Source organism: Trachypithecus francoisi, unplaced genomic scaffold, assembly GCF_009764315.1.
Source record: "Trachypithecus francoisi isolate TF-2019V2 unplaced genomic scaffold, Tfra_2.0 Contig01585, whole genome shotgun sequence".
NCBI classification, from domain to species: Eukaryota; Metazoa; Chordata; class Mammalia; order Primates; family Cercopithecidae; genus Trachypithecus; species Trachypithecus francoisi.
The window spans coordinates 6,801,491-6,811,686 of NW_022681444.1; the positions used below are offsets into that span (position 1 = coordinate 6,801,491).

Here is a 10,196-nt window from a genome sequence, read left to right on the forward strand (position 1 = left end):
CTCACCTTCTGATTGGCTGTTATGCTCCCTGTTCTGTGCTGGAACCCTCCCCTTCTCTGATTGGCCAGGCGCCTACCTGCGCTCGCCCCAGATTGGGCGCCAGCTGGGCCGGCTCTTTGGCTCCCAGGGGCCCCGCTCTCTGATTCGCCGCTTGGGCCAGCCCCACGGCCTGCACGCTGAATGGCTGCGCCGCTACCTATATTGACCACCGATTGGGTGCACGGCGCCTCTCCGGCGTGATAGGTCAGGACCACCGCCCCCCTGGCTCCCCATTGGCTGCTCGAAGAAGCCCGGTCTCCGGGTAAGATGGCAGCGGACGGACAGTGCTCGCTCCCCGCTTCATGGCGGCCGGTGACCCTCACCCACGTCGAATATCCTGCAGGTAAAAGGCGGTCCCGGCTCCGAGGACGCCTTCCCGGGGACGGCCTCTCAGTCCCGGGCGCTCCGGCCTGCGCGAGCCCGCGGAGGGGGCGCCGGGGGACCGGGGTGGGAACTGTCAAATAGTGAGCCACGGAGGGGCTCGGCCGGCACGCGCGCCGCGCAGGCGCGGTGGTGCGGGGATGAGCTGGGCGAAATTGTGAGGCGCTCGCTCGCGCATTCTGCGGCTGCGCGGTCGGGGCGCTCCCCAGGGTCCCGGGGAGCCGGTGGGCTGAAATGGGGTGGGGATCTGTGTGAGGCGAGAAAAGATCCCTGGTCTGGACCTTGGCCCTTCTCCCCCGCCCTCCGCTGCCCTGGAGAGGCCGCACTCCCGCTCCAGCGTGCAGGGAGTGTCTGTTTGCTTCGAACAGTGCTTTGGGCTGCTTGTAAGAGAAAGAGCTCCCGGTTGCTGGGAGTGTGCAAGGTGAAGCCAGGCTTATGAGTACTTGTGGTGCCACGCCTTGATCAGGGCACGACTCCACAACGGAGAGGACCCGATGAGGGGGCAGGCAGCCTCGGGATCTTGACTTCTGGAGCTTCCTATCAGACACACCTCTCGAAGCGCAGGGCTTTCCAGTTGCGAGGTCCATTAGCGGCGTTCTGGAAGCTGTCTAGTAAGAGTGGCGCAGAGCCTGGGAGTGGGGGCCTGACCTGTCTGGGTTCCAGTTGAGGCGGAGGCCTTGTGCAGGTGCCTGCCTCTGCTTAAGTTACTTCATCTCTAAAGTGGAACTGATTACAGTGCTTACCTTCTGGTGATGGTGTGAGCATCAAATAGCAGGAGGCACAAGAAGGGCTGATCAGTGCTCGGCATGCAGTAAGCGTTCAGCAAATACTTGCAGTTAATGTTATCCCACCTTCCAGGACCCTCCCTGGGTAGGATGGTTGAGTGCCAGGGAAGGTTGGGGCCCCCTCATTGAGCCCTGGTTGCCTGGGAAGGGCCCGCTCATGCTGCTGTCTTGCGAGATGTGAGAACTTGGCTCCACTGAGGGCACCAGGATCAAATGCCAAAGAACTTTGACCCTGGTGTTCTGGGTTGTATTGGGGGTGGTATGGCCCTGCCAGGTGCTGGGCCCTGCCTGCTGCCTAACATTTATCCATCCATTCATTCATTCAGCCAATATCTGCTGAACACTTCTGAGTGCTAGGCCCTGGGCTAACTCTAGTTTTAGAATGCTTAACAGGGCCTGAAATATCCCTGCACTCCTGCACTATGAAAACCGGCTGCTTTATAAGAGGAAAGCCAAAGCCTGGAGGTGGGGAAAGACTTGCTAAGGCCTCTGCACCTTCACAGCTTCCCCGCCTGGCCTCAGAGTAGCTTCTTGGAGTGCTCACAATCCAGCAAGCCAGAAGGAACCTGGCAGGCAGTTGTGTGCAGCATGATACAGGCTGTGATGGACCTGGCTGAGCCTGGAGCATCTGGTGAGGTCTAGTCCCCTATCAATGCTGCTGTGGTTCCCTGCACTTCTCCGTCACACCCCTCATCACACCGTCACTTGCTTACTTAATTCATTCAATACTTTTTGAGCCCAGTTAAGAGCCAGGCCCTGTGCTGGGCTTGGGAGATAGAGTGGGGTATAAAGAGACCCTGTCCATACTCCCAGATGCTGTCCTGATTATCTACATTAGTGGATCATGAACTGTGCCTGGATGGCAGATTCTCGCGACAGACTGTGAGCTCTGCACTAGCAGGGACGTATGTGTCTTTTTTTGCCACTGTGGTGACGTTTGTTGAGTTCACCCAGAGAGCATCCCAGGTGGGGAAACTGTGTGCAAAGGTCCAGAAGTAGGACAGGGCACGGTGCGCTCAGGGAACTTGAGTTTGGTCCTTGGAACTGGAGCACAGGGTGAGAGGGAAGCAGGGCCAGGACTGTGCAGGGCCAGATACGCTGGGCTGAGGGGGAACTTGTCCTAAGCGGAGTGGGAGGCCTGAGGGGGCTTGGATCAGAGAGTGGAGAGGCCAGAGTCCCTGGTAGCATCTTCAGGAAAACCCCAGGGTAGTACTGGCTCTGGGACAGGCTATGGAGATGGCTAAAGCTTTGGGGGTACCCGTCATTCACTGTCATCATAGCCCAGTGCTGTGGAGGTGAGTTTCATAATGGAGAGGCCCAGGAAAGAGAAGGGACTCACCCACTGTCACCCAGTGGGACTGTGGCAGCACCAGCACTTGAACCCAGGCACTTAGCTGGGCTGCTCTGCTCTCCCCGGCCAACTCCAGGCCAGCCTGACTCTGGGTAGGATGGGCTGGGTAGGATCCTGGGTGTGGATGAGGCCAGGCATGTGTGTGTCTATGTCTTCAGCCCTGGAATCTGGGCTCAGCCCTCTGTGGACACCTTCCCTGCTGCTTGTGTGAGGCTGGTGGCGTGGACCATTTCCCACACTGGGTTCTCCCCACCTCTGCCCCAACATGGAAGTGTGGTGGTTGCCAGGGACCAAGCTAGGTGTCTTCACAGGTCCCATCTCATTGAGTCTCATGCAGCTGTAGGAGGTAGGCACTAACATCCCTGTTCCACAAGTGGGTGAGCTGAGGCTTGAATCCTTGCCTCAGTTCATGCCACCAGCGAGTGCGGGCATAGGAGCTGAACCATGCCCTCAGACCCCAGAGTGGCTACATAGCTGCCTGTCTCAAATGGTGAGGGTGGCCTTCGGACTCAGCCTCCCCTGCCCTTGGATTCTCAGCTTGAGTGTCCCCATTTCCTAAAAGGGCCCAGTGTTCCTCCGATGCCTCCATCCCAGGCGTGATGGGAGTGTCAGAAGCTGGTAATCAATAGGTAGGCAGTTTACTGCGAGAGAAGCGGCGAGCAGCTGTTACTGTGGCCCTATTGGGCTTGGTTTCTGTCCGAGTCTTCAGTGTGGACCCAAGTCTGTGTGGTGTCCAGAGAATGTCGGATTTCCCTGGAGGCCCAGGGCTCAGCCAGGGCAGCCCCAGCACAACGGTGTGTGGCTCTCATGTGCCTTCCAGGCTGCCTCCCAGGTCCTGGGCTCCACCTCTGGAGTCACCAGGCCGGGTTCATCTTCCTGCTTTGGCAGGAGGGATTGGTCTAGTGTCTGGATCAGGTCAGAGACTTGGACTTTAGTCCTGGTCCCACCTCCTTCTGGCTGTGTGACCTTGGGTGAGTCACATAGTCACTCTGGGATTCAGTTTCTTCATCTATAGAATGGGAACAGTCAAGGCACCTGCTTTAAACGCATGCTGTGTGCACGTTAGTGCTAAGTAATAGACAGCATCACATATGGCCGTGACTGAGTTGGCACGACCGGCTGGTAAACGGGTGTCCGTGGCTGCCTGGTCCCCATGCTTCAGGCCCTGCTGGGACCTCCTTTCTGGCTCAGGCCCTGCTTGCAGGGGGCTGGCCCCTCTTCTGATGCCTGTGCCTTGTCCTCATTCTGTTCTCTGTCTTGTCAGGTGATCTCTCTGGCCACCTCCTTGCCTACCTGAGCCTCAGCCCTGTATTTGTCATCGTTGGTTTCGTGACCCTCATCATATTTAAGCGGGAGCTGCACACGGTGAGTCTGTCCTGCCCACACCCTCCCCACGCCCCCCGCCCAGTGTCCCCACCCTGCTTTGGGCAGCCTGTCTGCCCCTCAGCCCAGGGTTTGCCTTCTCATCCCTGCGTCCACCTGTCTTCAGATGCGTGGAGCCTCCTGGCTGATTCTAGGTTACTCACCTGTTGGGCTGGGAGGTTCAGTCAGAGGCCGTGGTCTTTGGGACTAGGTAGCAGCCAACAGGTGCAAAGAGGCCCAGCTGACCATACGTCTTCCCCAGCAGATCTCCTTCCTTGGGGGCCTGGCACTGAACGAGGGGGTCAACTGGCTGATCAAAAACGTCATCCAGGAGCCACGGCCCTGTGGAGGTAGGGCCTGGGCTGCCAGGGCCTGAGGGTCCCCCAGGTTGGGGCGTTACTGGGAGGTCTGCATCCTCCCGTGATGCCCTGGTCTCCTCTCTCTCCCAGGCCCCCACACAGCAGTGGGCACGAAGTACGGGATGCCCTCCAGCCACTCCCAGTTTATGTGGTTCTTCTCCATCTATTCCTTCCTTTTCCTGTATTTAAGGTGAGTTTCTACCCCGGCTGGGATGGCCCTGAACTGGCTCAGGCCGAGCTTTGCTAGGGACTCACTGCTAGCCCTTCGGATGTCCCTGGGGTGGGAGGGGCTGCAGCGGAGGCAGAAGGTACCCAGGGAGCATTTGGATGGGGCCAGGGACTGTTTGGGAGGCCTGGGCTGGGCTGTGGGCTGAGGTCATCTGGTGGGCGTGTTTTCCCAGAATGCACCAAACAAACAACGCCAGGTTCCTGGACTTGCTGTGGAGGCACGTACTCTCCCTGGGACTCCTTGCTGCGGCCTTTCTAGTCTCCTACAGCAGGTATGGAGGAGGGAGAGCCCCTGCCTGCACCCTGCCCGTGTGGTGTCCTGCTGATTCCTGGTCTCTCTGGGACCCCACCATGGACCCTAGTCCCAGAGCCTGCAGGGCAGGACTGGAAAAGGGGTCCCAGACCTCTAGTTTTAAAAGGACAGGGCTCCAGCTGCCCCTTCTAGTCCAGTCCCCACTGAGCCCAAGATTCTGGGGCCAACTCCATGTATCAGCCGTCTCTTCCCAGTGTTCCGGAGGAACCCACTGTAGACAAATTCAGAGGTCAAGGGCTAGATGGGAGGCAGGCAGATCCCAGCTGACCCTTCACTGCTGCGGATGGGAGAGCTGTTTGGGGTCCAATGCCCTCCCTCTTGGAAGTGGATCTGAGGCTATGCTCCGTGGAGTCGGTGTCCTGTCTGTGTGTCTCCACATGTGCGGGCACAGGTTCCTGGGAAGCTGGCATGTGGGCAGCGGGGATTGTGCGGGCCTGTCTCTGACTGGCTCTCACATACTTCACTTCTGGCCTTGGCCTAGGGTCTACCTGCTGTACCACACCTGGAGCCAGGTGCTCTATGGAGGCATCGCTGGAGGCCTCATGGCCATCGCCTGGTTCATCTTCACCCAGGAGGTCCTCACCCCGCTGTTCCCCAGGATAGCAGCCTGGTAACTGTCTCCTGCCTTCCTGGGCACTGTGGGCCCTGTCCCCTCCTGTGGGTGGGGCCATCAGTGGGCAGACCCAGGAGTCTTGACCCCAGCCCCTGTCTCCCTGGGAAGGCCCCAGTGCCTAGCCTTCTGGTGGCATACGGCTATAGGCCCCACCTGCCTGGCTTCCACCTCCCCCCGGGGTTTGCGGCAGAAACACGGGGGGATTCCTCAGGCTGGGAAGCCAGAGTGCCATCCTCTGTCCTCGCCTAGGTTCTCAGGGACTTAGAAGCCTGAGTCCTGCTGGGATGTGTGTGCCGTGGGACAGTGCCCCTGCTTGAGGTGACACAGGTGACATAGCTGGGTCTCTCAGTGGCTGTGGGGTCTCAGGCCAGGCAAAGACTCTAGGCAGTGGGGGCGGGTGTCGCGCCAGCCCCGGGCAATGTTGGGGGTGTCTGGTGTGGTAACAGACTCATGCCCTGATGTGGCCCTGGCTCTCTGATGTCTGTCTCTCCAGGCCTGTCTCCGAGTTCTTCCTAATCCGAGACACAAGCCTCATTCCCAACGTACTCTGGTTTGAGTACACGGTGACCCGGGCAGAAGCCAGGTGAGTTCAGGGGACAGCGGTGCTCACTGGGCCCAGCCCTAGGCAGCCTCTGCCTCCATGTTTGGAGGGCTCTCCGGGAGCCCCATGCCTGCCTAAGCACTTCTCTTGCATTAGCTCATTGAATCCTGCTGTGACCCCCGTTTTGCAGATGAGAAAACTGAAGCTTGGAGAAGTCATTTGCTTGAGATCTTGCAGATAGTGGGTGGGGGAGCAGGGTGGTGAACCCAGGCTGTCTGGCCCAGAGCCCATGCTTTTACACTCTGCAGGCCAGAACCAGAGAGCTGGGCAGCTGAGGTTCTCGGGGCTCCTGTGTGTGGACATCCCTAGGGGTTAGTCCAGATGCTTAGACCTGGGTAAACTGAGGCACATTGAGTTAGGAGGCCAGCCTGTATTGGTGCAGCAAGTCAGGACAGAGCTGAGCTTGGAAACTCCTGACTCATGCTGTTTCACTCACCCCAAATCCTGGGTGGGGTTCCTAGGGGGGTGGGAAGGCTGGCTCTTCTTTTTATTTTTTATTTTTTTGAGACCAAGTCTTGCTATGTCGCCCAGGCTGGAGTGCAGTGGCGCGATCTTGGCTCACTGCAAGCTCTGCCTGCTGGGTTCACACCATTCTCCTGCCTCAGCCTCCCGAGTAGCTGGGACTACAGGCACCCGCCACCATGCCCGGCTAATTTTTTGTATTTTTTAGTAGAGATGGGGTTTCACCGTGTTAGCCAGGATGGTCTTGATCTCCTGACCTTGTGATCCACCCGTCTCGGCCTCCCAAAGTGCTGGGATTACAGGCGTGAGCCACCGCGCCTGGCCGAAGGCTGGCCCTTCTCTGGGTTCAGAAGGGAGCTGAGGCTCCAGAGGAAGCCTGGGAGGTTTCTCAGCAGGCTGAGAGGGACTGTGGGGTGGGGTAGGGTGGGGCGTCCTAGCAGCCAGGAAATGTGTTTAGTGCATCGAGGTCCAAATTATCCTAACGAGCTTAAGAGCAAAGCCGGGGATCCATGAGGAAAGGGGATTGGAGGGGTTAGGGCAGGCAATCCCATTAGAGGCAGAAGGGCCCCAGCTGACCCCGTTGATCTCTCACCGGCCTGCCGCGCCTCACCCTGCCCTGCCCCGCCTGGTCGGCCTCCACCTGCCTTCATTTACCAAAATCTCAGGGCACACCTGTTCTGTGCCAGGCTGCGTGCTGGGGGCAAGCACAGTGACAGCCATGGTCCCCTGCTCATGGCGCTCCAGCAGGCAGGGAAGAGCTGCGACGCACCTGCCTATGTGATCAGTGCTGTGGCCTGACAGCTTGTGTCGGGAGCCTATGTGGGGCCGGGTGGGCGCGGCCTGTTGACGTAGGAGCTGGAGTGGAGTGGTGGGGGAGTGGGCGGGTGGGGAGGGTGGGGACGATGTAGGGGGTGGAGAGGGTGGTGGGTAGGGGGTGGGGAGAATAGGGAGGTGGGGAGATGGGAGGGTGGGCAGGTGGGGAGGGTTGGGGTGGTGGGGAGGATTGGGGTGGTGGGGAGGGTTACAGGGGTGGCAGGTAATGTTCTCAGCAGAGGGAAGGGCATGCACAACTCCTGAGGCTGACGAAGCTTGGTGACTGCACCAGACGGAGGCTGCCGGGGCTGGAGCCCAGGGAGCAAGGGGTGTGTTGTGGGACGAGGCTGGGGCCAGATCACATAGGAGCAGTAGGTTCCTAGATTTTAACTGGGACCCTAGACAAACCCCGTTCTCCTCTACTGAGTCTCTGTCAGCCCCTCTAGAAAACGGGGATGATTGGCCCTGGTTCCCTCAGGTTCCTGGGCCCACCCTGGATATAGCCACACCCCAAATTTGGTGCTCAAATGCCCTCAGTAACCTCCATCAGTAGTTCTACTTTTGCTTATATACCTCCTGGATGGGGAGCTCACTACGTTTCTGTACTCTGTTTTGATCAATAACAGAACCTAATTGTGCTGGCTTGTCTATAAAGGGAAACTCACCATAACTAATGGAACCCAGCCAGGTCCCTCTTGCCTCTGTCGTCTCATCCTGGCCCCCACCCCTGCCCCAATCCCCTGGCTCCACTTCTGGGATTGCAGAGCTGGGACAACCGAGGTACAGGCCCTGCCAGGGAGATCAACCCTCTCTAGGTGCCATTCCCAGGGCAGGTGCTCTGATTGGCCCAGTTCAGGTCAATCGCTGGCTACTGAGGGTGGGCATTTGCCTACTTAGTTGAGACTATGGGTGTGGTGGGGACAGCTGTAGGTCCTGAACACCAGGTGTCCCCACATCTGACCCCCATCCCATTTTGCAGGAACAGACAACGCAAGCTGGGGACGAAACTGCAGTGACCAGTGGATGTGGCTGGGTCCAGCCTCCAGATCCGGCCCGCACGATGCCTTGCAGGATGGACAGGATGACAGACAGGGACGAAGCAGAGACCTCTACAGACCCAAGTCACCAAGTGGAGCCTTTTTTTTTCTTATTTTAATTTTAATGAACAAGGTGGACCAAAGGGCTGAGCCAGTCCCTCAACCAGGACCCTGGGGGGCCTGCTGCCTGGGGGCCGTGGCCAGAGACCCTCGCTGTGCTGCTGCCAGCCCCCGGCTGGGCAGGAAGTGCCCTCGGTGTGGGCACCTGGGTGTGGGGTGGAGAAGGAGGGCTCGCGCCTCTGGTCTCGGGGCCAGGAATTCCAGGTGGCGTGAGAAGTACACACTATTTATTTTTTGGTTTTGTCAGAGGCAGGCAGGATTTTGGAGCTGAAGAACCTGCTTTGAGGTGGCTGCCCTGTGGACAGAGGGCTCCCGGTCAGCTTCCTAGGCCCTTCGCCCTATGCCCAGAGGGCAGGCTGCCTCTCCCTGGGCCGAGGTGGCCTGGGGTGCCAGGAGCAGGGGAGCATACCCCATGCCCTCCCTGCCACCGCTGCCATTCCAGAACCTCGGTCAGTGTTTCCCTGTCGGGGGGCAGGGCCCAGAGCGAGCGCGCGTCTGGCGGCTGCTGTCGTTGTGTTCTACCCCGTATTAACCCAACACCACAAGGGCTTTCTCTGGTCCCCTCTCCCTAAGACAGTAATCCCTTTCTGACAAAGGAGCCTGCACATGTGGGTGAGCAGACCCAAGCTGTTTACAGCTCTTTCTTGTCCTGCCGTCCAGTAGCAGTTAGTCTTCATCCCCACGCGAACAAAACGGGAAGGAGCCTCGAGGAGAGGAGTGAGGCAGTGGGCACCCGAAGTCCCTCGTCCTTCCCTTTGTGTGCTCTGAATGTGTCTTTGTCCTTCCCGACCCATCTCTGACCAGCTGGGAACCTGCTTGGGGTCCCCCTCAAACCTGTGTTGGGGTGTGGGCTCACAGATCCTTACCACCCTGGTTCGTGTGAGGGCTCTTCCTCAAGGGATCCCCATCTCTAAGTCACTCTGAAAGGGAGTCATGGAGAGGAGACGCCTCCCGGTTCTTAGAAGTTTTGAGGACTGAACTGGGTCACTCGGGATCTGTGTTCAAATCCTCCCCACCCCTTTCTTTGTGGAGGTTCCTAACCTGCTGCTGAAGCACAATATTTTGGTGCTTTCTTTTCTCATTTGTTAAAGGCAGTGTCCAAAAGCCATTCCAGATGCCAGGACCAGGGGCTTATTTCTAGGGAAGGTAGGTCAGTTTCCACGTTTGCCTCCCGTTATTTTTATTTTTTACCTTTTGCCTGAGACAAGCCGAGTGTGAGGTGGTTTGATTTAAGAAAAATCAATGAAATTGTTTACTATTGTTTTAAAATAAAACCGTAAACTCTGGCGGCTTGAGCACATGCTAACTGAGCTCAGGAGAGGAGATTGGGGCAGCTGTGGGGACACATGACCCTTAGGGGCAAAGATACGGTGAAGACCATAAAACCAGAAGTGATCTAGTCCCTTCTAGCCCACAGCAGGGGTCTGAATGGCCTCTGCGGCACTTCCTGTCAGGGTCTGTCCAGCTTCTGGTTACATCCCTCCAGGGGACCTCACTGAGGGCCACCATACCAAACCTGGACACTCAGCCTTAGGAAGTTTTCCCCTTTTCACTCTCAGTCTCCCTCCCTGTGTGGTGCTGGCCCTGCTCTCACTGAGCCTCATTCCTCCTCTGTAGGACAGCCTTGAGGACTCGGGAGCAACCAGTGTGCCCTTCAGAATGTGCCAGGATAAACATGTCCACTTTGTCTGGCACTGGCTCACGCCTATAATTTCAGCACTTTGGGAGGCCA

At 58.2% G+C, this 10,196-nt stretch overlaps 1 protein-coding gene across 2 annotated transcripts; it reads left to right on the plus strand.

Annotated features, from left to right (window-relative positions):
* The first annotated feature begins 244 nt into the window (after nucleotides 1-244).
* Nucleotides 245-9,750, plus strand: DOLPP1 (dolichyldiphosphatase 1). 2 transcript variants are annotated; one of them, XM_033193443.1, is made up of 8 exons: nucleotides 262-382; nucleotides 3,821-3,921; nucleotides 4,184-4,268; nucleotides 4,368-4,467; nucleotides 4,679-4,777; nucleotides 5,300-5,428; nucleotides 5,925-6,014; nucleotides 8,287-9,750. In XM_033193443.1, exons 1-8 carry the CDS (start codon nucleotides 307-309, stop codon nucleotides 8,321-8,323), a joined length of 717 nt encoding a protein of 238 aa, XP_033049334.1. In that variant the 5' UTR covers nucleotides 262-306; the 3' UTR covers nucleotides 8,324-9,750. The 2 variants fall into 2 exon arrangements, with proteins under 2 accessions (XP_033049344.1, XP_033049334.1); XM_033193453.1 differs by lacking the exon at nucleotides 5,300-5,428 and having other exon boundaries at nucleotides 245-382.
* Nucleotides 9,751-10,196: the final 446 nt, after the last annotated feature.